Raw genomic sequence first — 22283 nt, forward strand, 5'->3', positions numbered from 1 at the left:
AGTGCATTCATCCTATCTATGCCCCTCATGATTTTATACACCTCTATAAGATTATCCCTCAGTCTCTTATGCTCCAAGGGGAAAAAGTCCTAGCCTGTCCATCCTCTCCCTATAACCCAGTCCCTCAAGTCCTGGCAACATCCTTGTAAATGTTTTCTGCACTCTTTCCAGTTTAATAACGTATTTCCTATAACAGGGCGACAAAAACTGAACACGATACTCCAAATGTGACCTCACCAGCGTCCTGTACAACCGCACCATGACCTCCCAACTTTTAAACTCAAGGCCCTGACTTATGAAGGTCAGCGTGCCAAAAGCCTTCTTCACCACCCTGTCTACCTGTGATGCCACTTTCAGTGTATCGTACTTATACTCCAAAGGTCCCTCTGTTCTACAACACTCCCCAGGGCACTGCCATTCACTGTGAAAGTCCTACCTTGAGTTGACTTTCCAAAATGCAACACCTCGCACTTATCCGAATTAAACTCCATTTGCCATTCCTCGGCCCACTTACTCAGCTGATCAAAATCCCCCAGTAATTTTTGGTAACTTACTTCATTGTCCACTGTACCACCTATTTTAGTCTCATTTGCAAACTTACTAACCATGCCTTGTACATTCTTATCCAAATCGTTGATACAGATGACAAACAACAATGGGCCCAGCGCTGACCCCTGGGGAACACCACTAGTCACGGGCCTCCAGTCCGAGAAATAACCTTCCACCATCACCTTCTGCTTTCTATCATCGAGCCAATTGTGTATCCAATTAACCAGCTCTCCCTGGATTCCATGGGATCTAACCTTCCAGAGCAGCCTACCACATGGAACCTTATCAAAGGCCTTCCTGAAGTTCATATAAACCACATCTACTGCCCTGCCCTCATCAACTTTCTTGGTCACGTCATCAATAAAACTCAATCAAGTTCGTAAGACAAGATCTCCCACGCACGAAGCCATGCTAATCAACCCATCTTTCCAGATATACATGTATCTTATCCCTCAGAATCCTGTCCAGTAACTTACCCAGCACAGTTGTTAGACTTACTGGTTTAGTGTTCCCAGGTTTTTCTTTGCTGCCCTTAAAGGCACAACATTCACTACCCTCCAGTCTGCTGGCACCTCATGGTGGCCAACTTCTCTGATATAGTGGAGCATAAGCAGTTGATGCAGAGGCTGTGAATTCCAGTGCCACTTGTTTGTGCCTTTATTACATTGCACTGAAGTTGGCTGGTAGATCTGCTGTCATAGCCCTCAGGCAGGCTGTTGCCCAGGATGGCTAGTGCAGTAGGACCCAGTTGCCTTTTATAGCATTCACAAGCTGCTAGTCTGATTGATTAAAGGAGAACTTTATGCAGCCAACATGCCAGTTGAAAGATGTGCAGTCTTGTGATGGTATCACACATGACAGACTGTGTTTGGTTAACTCAGTTTAATGCTTCAAGTAAAGGAAGTATCAAACGTAATATTGGCCTTCACCACAAATAATGTTCTCTCTTTACAGCTTGAGTCTGAATTCTACAGGATCTCAGGAGACCAGTCAGTCACCGTGGTGTGGATTAGGTAAGTGTTGTTTTGGCACACTGTATAAGAACAAATCAAGCATGGGACTAAAACTTCACATTGATCTCAGCACCTTATCTCATTATGTTTTCTTAATGTAGAGGGACGCCGTTCGGTCCATCGATTTTATGCCAGCTCTGTTAGCAATCCCATTAGTCCCAATACCCCATTATTTCCCTGTCACGTGCCTCGTCACACTCCCATTAACTCCCCCGAGATTTTACCACTCACATACATACTTCGGGCCGATTTATGCTGGCTGATTAACCTATCGACCCACATATTTTTGGGATGTGGGAGGACCCGAGGGAAACCCAGGCAGTCACAGGGAAATGTGTAAATTCCATATAGACACTGTGGCTAAAGGCAGTTCTCTCTTCTGGTAGTGAGTAGTTGCACAATTATTTCTACTGACATGCACTATTCACTGAAGGTTTATTTTTTAAATGAATGTTCGTGTTATGGGTTGTTAATTCTCCAAACAGTAATGCACAATCAGTGCAGTTAGCTGATGGATTTATGTGTGCTCTTTTGCCCTGGGGGGTTGTTGACAATGTGTTGAGATTAAGTTTATTTCATCAGGAGCCACACCATGGATTGGCCCTGGTCGTGTTCAACATAGAATATCCTGTTGCACTTTGCACACCCCTTGGCTGTCATATCCGCCTGGTTTATTCTGATCAGTAAGTGACCCTGCCAACCAGGAGGAATTTATTGTGAATTAGATGATGAAGCAGGAGTCACCTATAAGGTTTGGATAATGTGTGTTCCAGTCGAGGACCTGAAACATGAAAACGTGAAAAGATAAAGCCATACATCACGTTTCTCTCTGGCTGGGCTTTGCTTCTATTCTGGTTATTTAACGTCTCAGCTGAAAGAATGTGGGAACACGCAACAATGCTGAGCTGCACTCAGGAATGCGTGTCCACTTTCAAATCCTTGTTCACCTTGACTGGCTACCCTTCAGTAACAACACCCTTTCTCCCATGCAGAACCATTTCGACACGTAACATTTCACCAGCCCTGTGCTTGCTCATTTCAGTGGTTAACAGCCAAAGGATCATCCCACGTTGAAAGAGCCCATTTGGCCTACTATGTCACTGCCAGGTCTTTCCAAGAACAGATTGATTAGCCCAATCCACCTACATTTTCCCCATAGCCCTGCAAAAGTCTTTTTCAAAGAATTACGTCAATAAGACAAACATGAACACATCTCTCAGTAACTGTAGCAACTAAGCTTCAGGATCTGAGCTTAAAAGTGGTCAGTACTCAGTGATGCAGTTTATTTTGATGTGGACATCACTGGTAACTGTTTGAAATGAGATGTACACGAGTACAGTGGTGAAAAACACTGTCTGAGAGTCTGTTGTACCCAGCTGTTCTGTGTGCCTGTGTACAATTTTCAGGAAGGGAGATAAGCTCCACTATTGGCCATGATCCTGGTCATGTTGCTCTCTTGCTGATGTGAAATCCTATACCTACAGCAAGAGAAGGAGGCCATTCGGCCCACAGGTTCCATACCTGTTGTTGGGGAGCTATCCCATCAGTCCCTTTTCTCTCTCCCTGTACCCCTGCAACCTATTCTCTTTCACATCTGCTCATCAATTCCTCTTGTTGATTGTTTTTGGGCGTTAATCTACACTAAGGAGAAATTTACAGTGGCCAGTTTAACCTATCAGTACGTCTTTGAGATGTGGGAGGAAACTGGAGCGCACAAGGGAAGCCCACACAGTCATGGAGAACATGCAGACTCAGCAGGGAGAAGCCAAGCTGGTGGGCCTTCCATCAATGCTGAGCAAGTTATTGGAAAGGATTCTGCAAGACAGGATTTATTTGCATTTGGAAAGGCAAGGACTGATTAAGGAGTTTAAGCACAACTCTGTGTGTGGAAGATCACATCTCAGAAATTTGGGTTTTTTGATAAGACGACCAAGGGGACTGATGAGAGCAGGGCGGTAGATATTGTCTACGTGGACTTTAGCAAGGTCTAAGACCATGCCTCGTGGTAGGCTGGTCCTGGAAGTTAAAACACATGGAATCCAGGGTGAGCTAGCCAATGGGATATGAAATTGCTTGGTGGTAGGAGGCAGAGGCTGGTAGTGCAGGATTGCTTTTCATATTGGAGGCCTGTGACCATTGGTGTGCCACAGAGATCAGTGCTGGGTCCCTGTTGTTTGTCACATATATTAAAGACTTGGAAGAGAATGTAGATGGCAAGTTTGCAGATGACACCAAAATTGATGGTGCAGTGGACACTGAAAGACGTTATCTATGGTTACAGTAGGATAGAAATCCACTGGACAGGGGAATGGCTGATGGAATTTAACTCAGACAAGTGCCAAGTGATGCAGTTTAGGAAGTTAAACCTGGCCAGGGAATACACAGTAAATGGGAGGGCCCTGAGGAGTGTTGTGGATCCTTGGGATACAAGTACATAGTTCCCTGAGAGTGGGAACACAGGTAGACAGGCTGATGAGGAAGGCGTGTGCAATCCTTGACTTCATTGGCTGAGGCATTAAATGGAAGAGTTGGAACGTCACGTTACAGTTGTTCAAAATGTTGGTTAGACCACACTTGGAGTATTGTGCACAGTTCTGGCTGCCACACAGTAGGAAGGATGTGATTAGGCTAGAGACGGTGAAGAAAGGATTCACAAGGAGTCTTGAGTTATCAGGAGAGATTGGATAGGCTAGGTCTTTTTCAAATAAAGAAGAGCAAAGGAGGCTGAGGGGTGACATGATAGAGGTAAGTGAAATTATGAGGGGCATAGGGAGGGTAGATAGCTGTGTCTGTTTCCCATGGTCGGTGTGTATAAAACTAGAGGGCCTAGGTACAAGATGAGAGGGAGGAGATTTAATGGGATCTGAGGGGTAAATTTTTCACACAAAGGATAGTTGGTATCTGGAATGAGCTGCCAGAGGAGGTGGTGGAGGCAGGAACAGTAACAGCATTTAAGAGACATCTGGACAGGTGCTTGAATGAGCAGGGGATGGAGGGATATGGAATTAATGCAGGCAAGTGGGATCAGTATGGACAGGCATGGTGGTCAGCAGAGATGCAGTGGGCCAAAGGGCCTGTTTCTGTGCTGTACAGCTCTGTGACCACACACCAACAGCAACAGAGATCAGGATTGACACAGTAACCCAGGCACAGTAGCGTAGCAGTTAGCGTGACGCTATTACAGTGCCAGCGATCGGGGTTCGATTCCCGTCGCTGTCTGTAAGGAGTTTGTACGTTCTCCTGTGCCTGCGTGGGTTTCATCCGGGTGCTCCGGTTTCCTCCCACATTCCAAAGACGTACGGGTAGGTTAATTTGGGTTTAAAATGGGCAGCGGGACTCGTTGGGCCGGAAGGGCCTGTTACCACGCTGTAAATAAAACAAAATTAATTTAAAAAAAAATTTTAATTTACAGGAGGTGTGAGGCAGCAGCACTAACTACTGTGTCTGTGTGCCACAGGTGGAAGGGGTGATGGGAAGTCCTCAGCTTTTAAAGGTTAAGTCTGGCAATGTAGATGAAGGATAAAAGCTGTGAACACGGCTTGGAATTCCCCTGAGGATCTGGCAAACCAGGTGTGGAGAATAGCAGCTCTCTGCGGCTGGAACCCAGCAGATTTTAACTAATGGATTCTTTCCTCACGTCGAAGAGGAAAGCTGAAAAGTATCCCACTGACCCACAGCATTCCAACTTCATCACTCATCACACTGGAGCTACCCCATACAGACCTCTCTAGGAAAAGATCACGCTTTACTCCCACAGATGGCCTTCTCCCACTCTCTTGCCTGGTGACAACCCACATATTATTTAGTTCAGCTCGGCAAATTCCAAGACTTTTTTGGCTTCTTGCTACACTTGAGACAATAGCTGTAATCTTCATTGCTGATTTTCTCAATCACAGCACCGCACTCTTTAACCAAAGCAAGTCCACCGGTAGGTAGCTCAGCTGAAAGACAGGATGGAGGCCCCTGATTTGATATCTGGTTTGTACAAAGTTAGTTGATGTTGACAGAAGCTGCAGGGACATTCCTGTTCACTTCTTCTAGAACAAGGAAGCAGGAGTAGGCCACTCGGCCCTTCAATATGTTCATAGCTGATCTCAACTCCCCTTCTGTGCTAGTTCCACATAGCCCTCAATTCCCTGCTCTTTCAAAATGTTATCCTCCTTAAATACCGCCAATCATCTAACCTCTGCAGCCTACTGGGGTAGAAGATTCCAGCAAATGACCAGCAAGAAGAAATCCTTGCACACCTCATTTATAAATGACTGCCACCTAAACCCCTCAGTTGAGACTCTCCCACTGGTCAAAACATCTCACTCCTCATTCTCCTATGGTCCACAGAAAACAGGGCAGCACGGTGCAGCTGGCAGAGCCGCTGCCTCACACACCATTGGCCCAGGTTCAGTCCTGACCCCTGGGTACTGTCTGGGTGCAGTTTGCATGTTCTTCCGGTGAAAGTGTCGGTTTCCTCCGGCTGCTCTGGTTTCTCCCACATCCCAGGGACATCAGGGTTGGTAGATTAATTGGCCACTAAATAGTGAGTAGGTAGGTGGTAGGATCAGGAGGGAGTTGATGAGAATGTGGGGAGAAGTAAAAAAAATAGGATTAATGTAGGATTAGTGTAAATGGTGGTTGATGGTGGACACAGACTCAGTGGGCCGAAGGGCCTGTTTCCGTGCTGTATGACTCTATGACCCAGACTCCATCATTTTAGCCATTTATCATCAGACAACCAACTTGTCCCAGGAAATAGCCTGATGAATCCCTTGCAGACTGCCTCTGCTGGTACATCCCTTCTTAAATAAGGGGACACAGTAATGCACATGCAGTCTTACCAATATCCTGTACCACGTAACGACACTTTCCTATTTTTAAACTCCAATTCCCTATCAATAAAGACCACATACACTCTGAATTGCTCGCTTTCGTGCAGAAGTACATCTGGATTCCTCTGTACTCCAGTCATTTGTTGTCTCTTTCTGGTGAGGTGGTGGTGGGGGGGGGGGGGGGGGGGGGGGAGGTGGAATGTTGTTTTAGACCCCTGTCCTTGTGGCTACCCCATGATCTTCTTTTCCAATCTTCTCAAGCTGCCCTTATTCAGCCTCTGCCTTCAGGTATTTTAAACATTGTGAGTCCATGCAAAATTAGGACCAGTGAGTCACTGACCAAACCCCAAACCCTTTGATTCCATCTGAAATATCACCTCTCAACATTTGTCCGAAAGACAAAAATGGCTAATGCTGTAATGGAGCCATCTCCAAGGACAAACCAGGTTGGCAATTTTCCAAAGATGAGCACCAACCAAACTGGTGAGACCAGTCCTGGATGCTCACTACCCACAGACCTCTGTCTGTCATTGCCCCTAACTGGGGCTGCACACTGCCTAACATCACTTCATTAGATCCTTTCCACGTGAAGACGATCCTAAATAGTGTGGTCATGGTGGAACTTCCATCCTTCTGCATGGCCCTACCCCCCAGTTCTGCTCAACAGGTTTACTTGGTGTGAATTCTACAGTTTTTTTTCTTCTATTCTCACCAGCCTCACTGCCTTGTGGTTCCAGGCCAGGTCCTCACATCTTTTCTGTTGAATCACAGCAACTCTTATCTAAGCATTGCAACAGGCTCCTTCTGCTTCCTGACTGTGCGACAGCAAACTTGATCTTTTTCTTAATTCTTTGTTTTAATATACTGTCTCCTTGCCAAACGGTGGAAAAAAATGCGCTCCTGCTTTGGGGTTATTTTTTGATCAGATTACCTGCTATTGTGTTAGATAACTGACGACCTTTGGTGTACCACCAGTTCCTCTCTGAGCAGTTACTTCCATCTTGGGAAAAAATAAATTCTCCAGGCTGCCTTGACATTTTGCTGTGTGCTTCCACTTTATAAGGACTTGTGTTTAACATTTGTTCCTTTTATGAGGTTAACAAATTCTTTGATTTACTCCACAATAATCCTAGTTGCAATTTAACCAGCAGATATCTGGCAACCATCCTGCCACAGTGTGGGGCTGATTTTTCCCTCTCTTGTTTTAGGAAATCATGGAATTATAGAGGAGATGGTGATTTGGCCCACTTCCCCACTGAGTCAGTGCCGGCTCTTTGAAAATGCAATCTAATTAATTCCACTCCTTGGCTGCTTCTTTGAGCATTTATCCAATTCCCCCTTTGAAAATTATGATGTAATTTGCCTGCAGCACCATTTCAGACAGTGGATTCCAGATCATGGCACAACAGATGTTCTCCTCATCACCCCTGATTCGTCCCACTGCCTTAAGTCTGTGTCCTTACTCTCCTGGTGGAGTCACACGTTCTCCTTGTTTGTTCTCTCAGAAGTCCTCAAGGGAAGATGAGTGGGGCGATGGAGAAGTGGGTTTACTCTGAGCTGCCAGACTCTTGATGGGTGGAATGACCATATTAGAATGAAATTTGAAATATGAAAGTTTTGAAGAGCTCCTTGAAATCTCCCCTTCATCTCTTTCTCTAGGGAGAATGATCCCAACCCACCTCGTCTTCCTGAGGAAGTTTCTTGCGTGTTTTGCCACCTCCCTCATTGCAGTTTTAAGATTTTTGAAGCTGGTTAGATCAGGTTTGAATCAAAACCCTTGTCTTATAGGTCAGAATCTGGTTCTCCAGTGCTTTATCTTTCCATGTCACCCCAATGTTGAACTGAATTAACAGCCCAATAACCAGACTTTAAAAAACATGACACACATGAATGGTGGGCTCTGAATCTACCCCTATCCATATTCCAACTTGATGCAGTATTATTTTAATACTAGTTTTTACTATTACTGTTTCAAAAACCTTGAAAGTTTAAGGATTTGTGTATAGGAGCATAAAACAATGAACAAGTCTTGTGGAATATTAGCTTTTGTAAGCACTATATTAGAACATAAAGTGGAAGAGATTTTGATACTGCTAAGCAAAGCCCTGCAGAGCTCACATCTGGAACACAGTGTTAAGTTCTGGGTATTTATTTCTGAAAAAGATTTATTGGTCTTGGAAGCTGTGGGTGCAGATTAACTGTAATGGTTCCAGGATTCCAAAGGTTTGTACATGAGGAGAATAGGAATTTGGAAGACTAAGTGGGATCTGACTGAGGGTTTTACAATATTGGCAGGTATCAATAGGGTAATAGAACAGAAAGATCATCAATCTAAAATGTCAACTCTGTTTCTCTCTCCACACTTGCTGTCTGACCTGCTGAGTATATCTAGCATTTTCTATTCTTATCTCAGATTTCCAGTATCTGCAGTTTTTTGTTGTTTTTGGAAAGAGTGAAACATTTCCCTCTGGTGTGTTAGTCCAGGCAGTATAATAAATGCTGAACCAGGCCACTTGGGAACAATTTTAGCAATAACTTAATACTGAGGGTGATAGAAGTGTGATATCTGTCTCACAAAAAGATATCGATGGTAACTCAGTCAAAAGTGTCAAATCTGCTACCAATGGATTTTTATTTGTCAGTACTACAAAAGGCAAGGCATGTGGTTGGTGTTGCAATAAAGAGGAGCTGTAATCTCATGAAATAGAAGATCTAGCTCAGGAGAATTGAATGGCCAGTGTTGTGCGTAAGTCTGTAGGAACCAGTCAAAGTTGCGTGGTGCTGAATTGATTAGTATTCTTCATTATTGGCAAGATGTTGGGGAAAAAAAAAAGTAGTCTGCTCTCAATTAGGCTGCATAATTGAACGATTATGGATAACGGTGGTCGGTAGTTGCATCCTGATGGTTGAGAGATTCTTAATCTTAAATTGTCTGACAAGATAACATCAGGTCACAGCAATCCCACAATCCACCTTGATATATTGGTTGGAGCAGTCCCATTACCATTGCACTGCTCAATCCAGCATTTGGAAGGCACGGTGGTGCAGTGGTGAGTGTTGTTGCCTCACAGCTCCAAGGGACCCAGGTTCAATCCTGACCTCAGGTCCTGTCTCCGTGGAGTTTGGACATTTTCCCTGTGACCTTGTAGTTTCGTCTGGGTGCTCCAGCTTTCTCCCGCGTCCCAAAGATATGCTGGTTAGTTGGCTGCTGTAAATTACCCCTTTAGTCTAGGTGAATAGCAAAAAGAATTAAACAAGAGTTGAAAGCAAGTTTGAGAAAGAAAACGTTGCAGATAAATAAGGGAAAGGGGAACGGGATTGCTCCCCTGGGTACTAGCATGGACCCAATGGGATGAATGGCCTCCTTCTGCAGTGTTGTACATGGCATCTCATCCCAGAATTGTTTCTGTTTAACCTTACAGAGAGGTGGACCACAATGTAATCGTGGAGCTGGACGTAGGATCTGATGGCAACAGCAACGATGCAGAGATACGAGAGGTGGTGTACTCGGTCGTTAAGAGTGGCTCCATTGGACCTTATGAAACTTCAGTTGAAGGCTTCTCATTCAGGCACCTTGGAGAAGGTATCCACAGTGTTTCATAGATCAGCTGATGATCCATGTGGACAGGCGAGAAAACAAACAAACTGAACACTGGGATGTTCCTCAATTAGGATGAAGGGAAAATTAAATCAGATCATGCAGCTGGTGCTGATCTTACCTGGATGAGTTCTAAAGCTAAACCAAAGGTTCTAGAGCTATACCAGAGGATAAAGGTTCCTGAGAGCACCACTAATGTTGAAAATTTGGAAACTGAAAATATCATGTTTGTGTCTAGAGCTTTGATTTTCTTCTTTTTGCTGCTGAAATTCTTTCACAACCAGAGGAAAGTGTGTGTCTGTGACCACAACTGCAGCTTCAGGGATGTTGCAGACAGTCAGAGAATGTCTTTGCTGACCTGTCATTCTGAGATATGCGTCCATTGCATCTTTTAAGATACTGGTGCTTTTTTACATCTATAAAAGCAGGATGCCCATGAGTAGGGGATCAACAGATATTGCCGATGCTGCAAAGTAAATATGGGTACTGTTAAATTTTCAGCACAGCAGAAACCATCTGTGGTGATGACCTTCAGTTGTTCAGTTCCTCCCACCATGCCCTCCCCTCCTTCCTCTATCTGCATCTTAAGTCCTGTTGTATCTCCAACATCTTCCACTCGCAATGAGAGGTCACCAACCTCCAAAATTAACTCTGATTCTTTCTCCAGAGATGCTGGCATTCTCTGGTTTATTTTATCGTGAGGAATCAGTGTGCTTTTCTCATGCAATACCAGTGTTGTGCATTAATGCAGTTGTAGCAGTACAGATGTATTGCCTTATGCTCTAATAATGTACATGAATCACAGGCTCTCCCAGCATCATGACTGATGATTCATTCACAGCACTCCTGCTATGCTTAGATTGTTCTGTGTCTAAAGCTCCAGTAAACAACACAATAGTGAAAACAAACAAAACTACATTTGGCATCAATTTATGGCTTAGTATCCCAAAGTGTTTTACAGTAAATGTAGTTCTTTTGCAGTCAAATACGTGACTGTCATCTTGCACACAGCAAAATCCAACAGGCAACAATGGAATATAGTCCAGATAATCATTCTGTTGTTTTTGCTTGTATTGACCATGGCATCTGCTCCTCCTTGAATAGTTCCAGGGGATCCTTTGTGTCCACACAAGTAGGCCAGTAGAGCCTTGGTTTAATATCTTCTCTGAATTGCAGCCCTCCCTCAGTGTGGCCACAAATCAGTGCTGTGGAGTAGCTTGCGTTACCACACTGTCAAACCATTGCTGATTCCTCCATCTGCAAAGTCGACCCATTGAACTGGCCGTCAAACTCTCTGCCCAACCAAATATTTCACCATTAAGCCTTAGAGATTATTTTTGATGTCAAATTAATTTCAACATTGAAGAGTTGAAGTTTCTTCATGCAAATTACTTCACAAATGACAAAAACTATTGAACAACAAAACTATCAGCCCAGATTTTGCTGTCAGTGAGGAGCAGCACAGAACGGGTCCTCTGGTCCGTGCCGATCATGATGCCTATCTACATCAGTCCCATTAGCTCTCATTGAGCCTGAATCCCTCTAAGTCTTTCCTATCAAAGTATCTGTCAACACCCATTTTAATCAATGATTGCAGATGGCCTTCACACCAAGTTTAAACTTACTACCTTTAGGTGCCACGGAGGAAACCCGTGTTGGACTAATGCAGCCAGATTATTGGCAGAGGGTGTTCAGTGGGAACATTCCATGGTGTGGATTGGTGAATCCATTGGCATCTGAAACAAACGCTGAGAGTTGGCTGAGCTGTGCCCAGCTCATCAGCTGTTGCTGTTGTCAAACGCTTTCCAGCATTCCAGATCTATTAAAAAAAAAATTGAAAAATTATTTTAAAAAATGTAAGGAAAAGATGAAACAAAAACCTCAAGCATTCAAATAGCCTGAAGTAATTATAAATCATTTAAAATACTAACCCTTGTATTAATCTCTTGTAGCAAATGGGAACACCCAGTGTGAGTGACTGCTCTCTGCTGTGATCAGCACAGAGGTGGTGGTCACCTGTGAGCTAGTTTGGACCCTTTTGTTCAACTTCAAGTTTATTGTCGTGGGCATACATACCCAGTGTATAAATGCCATTAAAAAATTAGCTTTTTGCAGCAGCAGCACAGTACGTTACAAACATAACAAACATAAATTACATACACTTAAATGAACATAAATTATACATTTGCAGACCAGAAAAAGCAGAAATAGACATAACGACATTAGTGCAGGTTGAGAGAAATGTAGTCCGAGGTTGAATTAGGGTTTTTCAGGTGGGTTCAAGAACCTGACAGCAGTGGGGAAGAAGCTGTTGTTGAACCTTGAGGTGGGGGTCTTCAGGCTCCTGTTCTTCCTGCCTGATGGCAGCATCGAGAAGAGGGCATGGCCCGGGTGGTGGGGGTCACTGATGATGGATGTCGCGTTCCTGAGTCGTCACCCCCTGTAGATGTCCTCGATGGTGGGGAGAGCTGTACCCGTGACGGAACTGGCTGAGTCCCACCACCCTCTGTAGCCTCTTGCGTTCCATAGAACCATAGAACAATACGCCACAATGCAGGCCCTTCGGCCCACCATGTTGTGCCGCCCTTCAAACCACACCTAAGACTATCGAACCCCTTCCTCCCACATATCCCTCTAACTTAAATTCCTCCATATGCTTATCTAACAATCTCTTGAACTTGTCCAATGTATCAGCCTCCACCACCACCCCAGGCAGCGCATTCCATGCACCAACCACTCTCTGAGTGAAAAACCTCCCTCTGACATCACCTTTGAACTTCCCACCCATTACCTTAAAGCCACGTCCTCTTGTTTTGAGCATTGGCGCCCTGGGAAAGAGGTGCTGGCTATCCACTCTATCTATTCCTCTCAATATCTTGTATACCTCTATCATGTCTCCCCTCATCCTCCTCCTCTCCAATGAGAACAGCCCTAGCTCCTTTAGTCTCTCCTCATAATACATACTCTCTAATCCAGGCAGCATCCTGGTAAATCTCTTCTGCACCCTTTCCAACGCCTCCACATCCTTCGTATAATGAGGCGACCAGAACTGGACACAGTACTCTAAGTGTGGCCTAACCAGAGTTTTGTAAAGCTGCATCATCACCTCGTGGCTCTTAAACTCCATCCCCCGACTTATGAAAGCTGACATCCCATAAGTTTTCTTAACTACCCTATCCACCTGCGAGGCAACTTTCAATGATCTGTGGATATGAACCCCCAGATCCCTCTGCTCCTCTACACTGCCCAGAATCCTGCCATTTACCTTGTACTCAGCCTTGGAGTTTGTCCTTCCAAAGTGTACCACCTCACACTTCTCTGGATTGAACTCCATCTGCCACTTGTCAGCCCAAGCATAGTTCCTGTGCATTGGAGTTTCCACCCCAGGCCACGATGCAATCAGTCAGATAGTTTTCCATTGTACATCTGTAGAAGTTTGTCCGAGTTTTCAGTGACACACCGAATCTCCTTACACTTCTAAGTAGAGATGTTGGTTCATCTTCTTCATGGTTGCATCTATGTGCTGGGCTCAGGATAGATCCTTTTATGATAGATCATTTGTAAATCTGAAATCAAATCTCAAATAATTATGCAAGTAAATGGCAGGTGATGCCTGGGAAACACTGACACTTCTCCACAAAATCACAACGTTATTTGTGAGCTTGATGGACTCGATGCCTGTGTTACTTCTGCTTGCTTCATTTAATTTGATTTTCTATCACTGGTGGCAACAAACAGTCAACCTCTTGAACTTCAGCTTGTGTGTTGACCCTTTGTGTCAGTCATTGTCACCCCTGCCAGCTGAGTTGGAAATACTAGAACAATATGTATGAGCCCTTGGAAATAAATGGAGTGACTGTACTCATCACAGTTGTATCTTTTGTATAACATGTCTTATGGTTGCTAATTGCTGTTTTGGGATTGAATACTTTCCTGATGACCAGCTGCAGTCCATAAAATTAGGAAATGGAGCAAATTATTCATTTCGTCTTTTGGCTAAATTATTTTCAAGCTGTACAGAAGGGTTGCTCGGGTGCACACTACAGTTGCGTCGTGTTCTAAATGTCGTGGATTTTTGTGTTGTAGCTTTAGTAATATTTTCTCTTGGGATATGGGGATTGTTGTAATCTCTTCCAACCTACAACCCTCCAGGATTGCAGTGTTCCTCCAGTTCTCGATCACTTCCAAGTTTAAATGTAGCCTTCAACTACTCAAGATCTAATCTCTGGAATTCTTCCCCATGTCTTTTCTGCCTAATTTCTGAGTATCCTTAAAACCTACATCTTTAACAATGTTTTTTGTGATCTGCCCTAATACCTCCTAATGAGGTATTACGTCTTGATTATGTCCTGTAAGGCTGTTTGGGTTGTTTTGCTGTCGTGACCATTGTTGTGATGACTGTGTGCTTAATAACATCATTAAGTAAGACTTGGACAAATGGTGGTGGCACGGTAGCGTAGTGGTTCGCGTGACGCTATTACAGCACCAGCGATCGGGGTTTGATTCCCGTCACTGTCTGTAAGGAGTTTGTACATTCTCCTATGTCTGTGTGGGTTTCCTCCGGGTGCTCCGGTTTCCTCCCACATTGCAAAGACATACGGGTAGGTTAATTTGGGTTTAGAATGGGTGGCGCGGACTCGTTGGGCCGGAAGGGCCTGTTACCACGCTGTAAATAAAATTTTTTTAAAAATTGGGTAGAACGGTGACACAGATGGGTTCTGGGCAATTATCATAGTTTGTTTAAAAGGGGATAGATTTCCAGTATTGCCAATTCTATGCTTTTTCTGGTGCAAATGGTACAGATCAAAATCTACCATTTAGTCCCTTCAGTACCAGTAATAAAAGTTACAGGATTAGGGGACAAGTGTTTAAAACTGCTATGCGTAGGAACTTCTTCTCACAGATGGCGAATCTCCAGCATTCTCTACCCCAGAGGATTGTGGAGGCTGGATCATTGGGAACATTTAATGAGGGAGTTAAATTTCAAGATAATTTTTTGAAAGATCGGTGAATTGAGATCTACAGGGAGTTGACTCAGAAGAGGAGATAAGGCCTGGGACAGTTCAGCAATGATCATAGTGAATGGTGGGACAGGCTTGAGGGGCTGAGTGGCCTTCTCCTGCTCCTCAGTTGTTCTGTCCTCATATAATGAGAAAGAACAGCCAATGTCCCATTCTCAAGTGCAAAGTCTCTTAAATCCGCTGATAAAATTGTAATTGGTTTAATATTGTCACATGTACCAAGATACAGTGAAAAGTTTTGCATGCCATCCAGACAGATCATTCCATACATAAGTACATCGAGGTAGTACAAAAGGGAAAAAAAGACACAATACAGAATATAGTGTTATAGTTACAGAGAAAGTACAGAGGAAGGCAAATAAAATGCAAGGGCCATGATGAGTTCAACTGAGAAATCAACAGTTCATCTTTATTATATAAAGGGTCCATTCAAGAGTTTTATAACGGTGGAATAGAAACTGTCCTTGAGCCTAGTGGTACATGTTCTCAAGCTTTTGTATCTTCTGCCCCATGGGAGGGGGGAGGAGAGAGAATGACTGGGGTGGGAGGGGTCCTTGATTATGTTGGCTGCTTTCCCAAGGCAGTGAGAAGTGTATACAGAATCAATGGAAGGGAAACTGGTTTCCATGATGTGCTAAGCTGTGTCCACAACTCTCTGCAATTTCTTGCAGTCTTGGGCAAAGCAGTTGCCATACCATCCTGTGATGCATCAGATAGGATGCTTTCTATTGGTAATGTTGGTGATGGTCATCAGGGACTTGTGGAATTTCCTTAACCTTCTAAGGAAGTAGAGGGACTGGTGAGCTTTCTTGGCTATAGCGTCTACAAGGCTGGACCACAACAAGGTGATATTTACATCTAGGAACTTGAAACTCTCAACTACCTCTACCTCAGCACCATTGATGTAGACGGGCATGTACTCTGCCCACTTCCTGAAGCCAATGACTGGCTCTTTTGTTTTGCTGACATTGAGGGAAAGGTCATTGTCTTGTCATCGTGCCACAAGGCTCTCTATCAACTTCCTTTACCCCGTTTTTGCATTCTTGATGCATCCTACCTGAAAGTGGAATCATTCTCCATTGTTGAGTTTAAGAATGATCTGTGTACCAAGTTACGATTTCAGCACTGATTGCCATTTGGATGCCATTTATTAGGAAGAGGAGGCATTAAGAAAATGCACTTTACGTCATATCCAGTCTAATTTGGGTGGGTACGGTGGTACACCAGGTGGAGGTGCTTCCTCAGCACTCCAGAGACACAGGTTCAATGCTGACCTTGGGTACTGTCTGTGTAGAGTGGCATTCTTTCCATGACTGGATGGGTTTCCCTTGGTTACTCAGGTTTACTCCCACATCCCAAAGGTATTCTGGTGGATTAAATGCCCACTGTAAATTACACCCAGCAGAGGTAAATGGCAAAAAGAATCAAGGGGATTGATGGGCATGTGTGAGAGAGAATAATTGGCAGAGGTAGAGGGACATGAGGAAACGAGCAATGGGGCTGATGGAATTCCTCAGCAGGAAGCTGGCATGGATCTGATGGGCTGAATGTTCTCCTCTTGTCACAGTAAGTAAGGTGGCTTTTGGAATCTCCACATCCTGAGAGATTTCAAAATGCCCTTTGCAGATGACACTAAGCTGCATCATTGAGGTTGGATAAGCAGCACCGACAGTCTGGGCCAATTGGTGGCAAATGGACTTCAGCGGGGCAATGTGTGAGAAATAAGAAACCCATTTATTCCTTGGAAGTTGGGAAATCAAATAGGCTGCAAAGAGATTTGGGAATGTTGATACTTGAAATGCTGTATATAGGTTGATGAGATCATAAAGAAGGAAAAAATAAAATCGCAAGGAGGAGTATCCAGGATTGACCAGGCTATTAGAGGGAACGCACTGCTTTGCTTGAAAACAAAAGACACTGCAGATGTGGGAATCTGGAATAAGAACCAGAACGCTGGAAGAACTCAGCAGGTGAAGCAGCATCTGCGGAGGCAGTAGGTGTAAGTCGACGTTTCAGGTCGAGACCCTGCATTGGGTCTGAGAGAGAAGAGGAAGGAATGCCTGTATATAGCAGTACTTTGGGAGGTGGCGGTTGGGATAGAGGCAGGTAGGTGATAGGTGGAACCAGATGGGGAGGGGATGCCAGGCAGCTGGAACCAGGTGGGGAGGGGAGAGGATGGGAAAGGTGAACAAATAGAGAAGAAAACTAGGTGGCCACTGTGTGTGGGAGGAGAGTACCTGGGGTGTGCGTTACTTGAAATTAATACATTCAATCTTCATACCATTGGGTTGTAGACTACCCAAATGGAATAGGAGGAGTTCTTCCAATTTGCGTTTGGCCTCTGTAACAATGGAGAAGGCCAAGGACATCTCCTCCCACAACTTCCTCGACTACACCTCCTCCTGTAAGGGCACCATCCCTTTATCTCACTTTCTGTGTCTCCACAGCATCTGTACTCAGGATGCGGCCTTCTTGCTCCAGGGCTTCTGAAACGTTCTGCTCCTTCCTGAAACATGGCTTCCTCTCTGCCATAGTTGATGGAGACCTCACACACATTTCCTCCATTTCCCGCACGTCTGCTCTTACCCCGCTCTTCCCAGACAGAACAACGCTAGAGTTCCCTTGGTCCTCACCGACCTCCGCATCCGAAGCGCCATCCTTTGTCACTTCCGCCAGCTTCGACATGATCCCGCTACCAGTCGCACCTTCCACTCTCCCCCAGCCCCTTTCCACAGGAACCACGCGTTCCTCCTCACCCAGCCCTCTATCCCCAGGCACTTTCCCCTGAAACTGTCAGAGGTGCCTTCATCTCTCCCTTCACCACCATCCAGCAACCCAAACAGCCCCTCCAGGTGAGGCAGAGGTTCACCTGCACCTCTTCCAACCTCATCTGCTGCAGGCGTTGTTCACCATGTAGCCTCCTCTACTCTGGAGGCACCAAGTGTAGATTAGGGACAGTTTGTGGAACACCTGTCCTCTGTCCACAATGGCCACTTCGAGGTTCCAGTTGCATGTCATTTTAACTCCCTTTCCCGCTCCCACACTGACCTGTCTGTCCTCGTCCTTCTTCATTGCTGCAGAGAGGCCAAACGCAAATTTCCTCATCTCGTATCCCACACGCATAGCATACGGCCCAATGGTGTGAAGGTTGAATTTCCCAATTTCCGGTAACCCACACCACTGCTGCACTCCCCCCACACACACTCACCTCTCCACCTCTCTTTGTTTACTTCCACCATTCCCTCCCCCAGCTGGTTCTACCTGTCCATCATCCCCTCCCTATCTGGCTCCACCTATCACCTGTCCCACCCCTCCCCACATACTGCTATACACAGGCAACCTTTCCTCTTCCCTCTCAGACCTGATGCAGGGTCTTGACCCAATACAGCTTGACCCACTGACTTCTTCCAGCTTTACTTCATGGGTTCTTTCATCGAGCAAGCACGTAGTGTGGCCGTGCTTTAATATTTTGGCTGGAACACAGCACCTTTGAGCATTGAACACTCTATCAGCCTTGCGCTAAAAATGCACTGAAATTTTTATTCGCCTAAGTCATGTGGGTGAAACCATAGCCTTCAAATTGCGATAAGGTTGCTTTTTGATTATCCAAATGCACTTAAATGTAGCAACATTGAGGTGTAATGACTTTGTTGGTGTTTTATTCTAATGGGTTTTATCCCCCCCCCCAAACTTGTTTTTAGAGATGATGCCAAGTGCTCGCCCATGCCATGCCAATGAATTTTCCTGTGGGTCTGGCGAATGCATCCCTCTTGATTACCGCTGTGACCTGAGAGCGGATTGCAGTGACATGTCTGATGAAGACAACTGCGGTAAGTGCTCAATAGGTTCTAAGGTGAAGGAGTCTGGAACATCGTTACTACTGCTTTTACTGAGGATTGTTGTCACGTTGGAGAGCTGGTGTGCAGCAGAATGGTGACCAGATCTGTTTGTTGTGACACACCCTCAGGCAGCTCTGTGCTATTGGGAAAGGCATTCATAGGCCTTTATCTTGTGATAAATGATAACATTTATTTTAGTTTTATATAACATTGTTTATTAGTATTTACTGGCTTATAATAAACATATTAAAAATATATAAATATAAATAAGCATATACAATAAAATATATTAAATATATATTACATATAAAATATATTACAAAAGTTGAAAAAATGATAAATAAAATTAAAATAAAAAACGAAATTCATTCATGCCAAAGGTGGGAATTGGCAGAATGCTGAGCTTTTGCTTTTAGTCTCATCAACTTACGCAGCAATAAAAACAGAAATTGGTCGAAACTCTCAGTTGATCAGACAGTAGAAGGAAATTCAGAGTTCACATTTCAGTCCGAGGCCTTTCATCAGAACTGGGAAGGTGAGGTACAAAAAAGGTGGTTTTCAGGTGGGGAGAGCGATGGGGGGGGGGGGGAACTGGGGAAACATCTGTGATTGAATAAGGCCAGGTCAGATAGTCCAATGGGGGTCAGTAAGTCTGTCTGTGATGTGCGTTGCTTATTGTGGGGCCGTGGGACATGTCGAGCAGGCTCGGCTGTTCTAGTAGAGAGAGAAACTGAGCCAGTATCACGAATGGATAACTTATTAGCAGAAACAGACAGAGCAAGCAAGTTGTACCGCAGAAACAAAGGACTGCGGATGCTGGAATCTAGGTGAAAAACAAAATGATGCTGGAGGAACTCAGCAGGCCAGGCAGCATCCGTGGAGAAAAGCAGGCGGTCAACGTTTCGGGTCAGGACCCTTCTTCAGGACTGAAGATAGGAAAAGGGGAACCCAATATACAGGAGAGAAAGGCAGAGCAGTGATAGGTGGACAAAAGAGGGGAGGTGGGGTGGGCACAGGGTGGCGATAGGTAGATGCAGGTAAGAGATAGTGATGGGCAGGTGTGGGGGAGGAGGGGAGAGCAGATCCACCGGGGGATTACCTAAAGTGGGAGAATTCAATGTTCATGCCGTTAGGCTGCAAGGTTCCTAGACGGAAAATGAGGTGCTGTTCTTCCAGTTTGCGCTTGGAATTCTCCTGGCAGTGGAGGAGGCCGAGGACTGACATATCAGTGATAGTGTGGGAGAGGGAGTTGAAGTGACTGGCAACGGGAACTAGCTGTGGTCTAACCAATGTTTTGTCCAGCTGCGACATGACTCAATGGACTTATCTATGAAGTACCTATCTATGCTAATCCAATTTACCAGAACTTGGTCCCCAGCCTTCCTTGCTGATTCAAGTGATGGCTTAGGTACTACTTAAATGTTGTGAGAGCGTCTGTCTCCAGCACCCCATTCAGGCAGTGTGTTCCTGAGTCTAGCAGTCCTCTGGCTGGAAAAAGTTCTTCATTTCCCCTCTGAACCTCTTTTACCCCTTACCCTACACCTATGTCCCCAGGTCTAAGACACCTCTGTCATGGGGGGAAAGTTTCTTACTATCTACTCTGTCTACGTCCTTCATAATTTTGTACACCTCTCTCATGTTTCCTGTCCGCTTCCTTCTCCCCAGGGAAAACAAACCGAGCCCCTCCACCCTCTCCTCATAACTAAAATGCTTCATCCCAGGCAACATCCTGGTGAATTTCCTCTGCACCTTCACCAGTTCATCAAGTCCTTCTTATCGGCGACCAGAACTGTAAATAATCTTCCAACTTGCTCATCTTATCTGAAAAATTACATTTCCTTCCATCCATTTTCCTTTAGAGGTTCCCCTGTTTGTTGGCATTGCAGAGCAATGTCAATGGGACTGACCATGACCAGATCCAGAAAGGTCCTGTGACTCTCCCACTAACTTGACCCCGCAGACTGCAGTGGCCCGTGGCAGCAGCCCATGTCTAACTCCAGAGAGCAGGTGGGAAATGAGCAACAAATGGTGGCCATTTCCAATCGCCTTCCAAGGGAGAAAAGTAAAAGAGGTTTTCATGCAAACAAAAGATCTTCCATGCTCACTGCTGTCCTTGAAAAGTAATTTTGAAAAGTAATGTCCAATCTTTGAATATTTCTTATTGTTTCAAGCAGGTTGCACTTCAATGGAGAGAGAAGCTAATGAGCCACAAAATGTCACAATTTTTTTTAAGCCTCTTTGGCCTTCTCTACTTATGTCTCCAGATAGACAGTAGGTGGAACGCATACATTTATGTACACAGTTCACTTCAAAGGGAAGCTAAAAAAGCAGTTTGTAGCCTTCAGTCTTCAGGAGTTTACCTTTTCAAATCAGCTTCTGCTTGTCTCTTAGGCCTGTGAAGAGCCATTTGCTAAATGCAGAGGACATGCCTATTTTCACCTTTGAGAACTTAACTGCTTGGAATTTCTTTTCAAAGCATATCTTCTCATCATTTTATGACACTTTGAGTTTGAGCGAGCACAACTCTCCCCATATTTCCGCTCAAGACACCTTAGAACACCCTGAGACTTTGGTGCCCTGTTCTTTCACAATCCTCAGTAAACAGCAGAGAAGAGACGGGCACCAGAAAGTATGGATCCATCTGGCATTGAACCTGAATACAGTCAGTGGAAGAGCAAGCTGCTGCCAGTTTGCTGTCATGTGCTGTGATTACTGCATGACTTGAATTAAAACCCTTGTAATTTCATGTTGATCATGTTCAAGGTGAAGGTATCAAGGATAATTTCTCAGAGAGTAATTCTTAAGTGACTGGGTCTTGTAGTGAATGTTGTAGCCTTTCTGGCTATTCATCAGGTGTAGTGAAGTTCTGTTTCCAGTATCTGAACTATTCTTTCTCGAACCCCACAGCAGAGATAATTGACGCCATTATTACTCCTCCGACTGTCCGGCCGACTGCACCAGAAGACACTACGATTGCACTTGTCACCACCAGACCTGAGAGGCCAATACTGCTTCCCAAAGTTACTGCAGCACCTGCTCCAGCCACTGCCGATGTCCTGAGACCCTGTCCGATAGACAAGGCTGTGTGCCAGAATGGGCAGTGTATCCCCCGGGACTATCTTTGTGATGGGGAAAGGGACTGCATCGATGGCAGTGACGAACTGGACTGTGGTAAGTACCTGAAGCTGAACTTCTTCATCCATGTGGTGTCCTTGTAGGATCCCAGCAGTCTAAGGAAATATTGTTATTTCCAGCTATTTTTGAAGCTGTTTTTCAGACTGAGATGTAACAAACAGATTACACCTGGATGTTGCAAATGATAAGGGTGCAGCACCACACTGGCAGATGCTCAGCAGTGGAGAAAATCCCACTCATTCTGAGGCCAAAGATCAGAAATTGACTATTCTTCTAATTTGTAACCTTTGACCCCTGCTGGAATG

General features: G+C 44.8%; 1 protein-coding gene across 6 annotated transcripts in view; it reads left to right on the forward strand.

Annotated features, from left to right (window-relative positions):
* Positions 1 to 22283, forward strand: part of hspg2 (heparan sulfate proteoglycan 2) — a 429897-nt gene that overhangs the window by 143585 nt on the left and 264029 nt on the right. For all 6 annotated transcript variants that reach the window (XM_052039638.1, XM_052039640.1, XM_052039643.1 and 3 more), the window contains exons 5-8: positions 1504 to 1562; positions 9808 to 9968; positions 18706 to 18834; positions 21751 to 22014. In XM_052039638.1, the coding sequence (XP_051895598.1) occupies positions 1504 to 1562; positions 9808 to 9968; positions 18706 to 18834; positions 21751 to 22014 (613 nt within the window). The remainder of the gene's footprint in view (positions 1 to 1503; positions 1563 to 9807; positions 9969 to 18705; positions 18835 to 21750; positions 22015 to 22283) is intronic.

Source organism: Pristis pectinata, chromosome 26, assembly GCF_009764475.1.
Source record: "Pristis pectinata isolate sPriPec2 chromosome 26, sPriPec2.1.pri, whole genome shotgun sequence".
Taxonomy (NCBI): Eukaryota; Metazoa; Chordata; class Chondrichthyes; order Rhinopristiformes; family Pristidae; genus Pristis; species Pristis pectinata.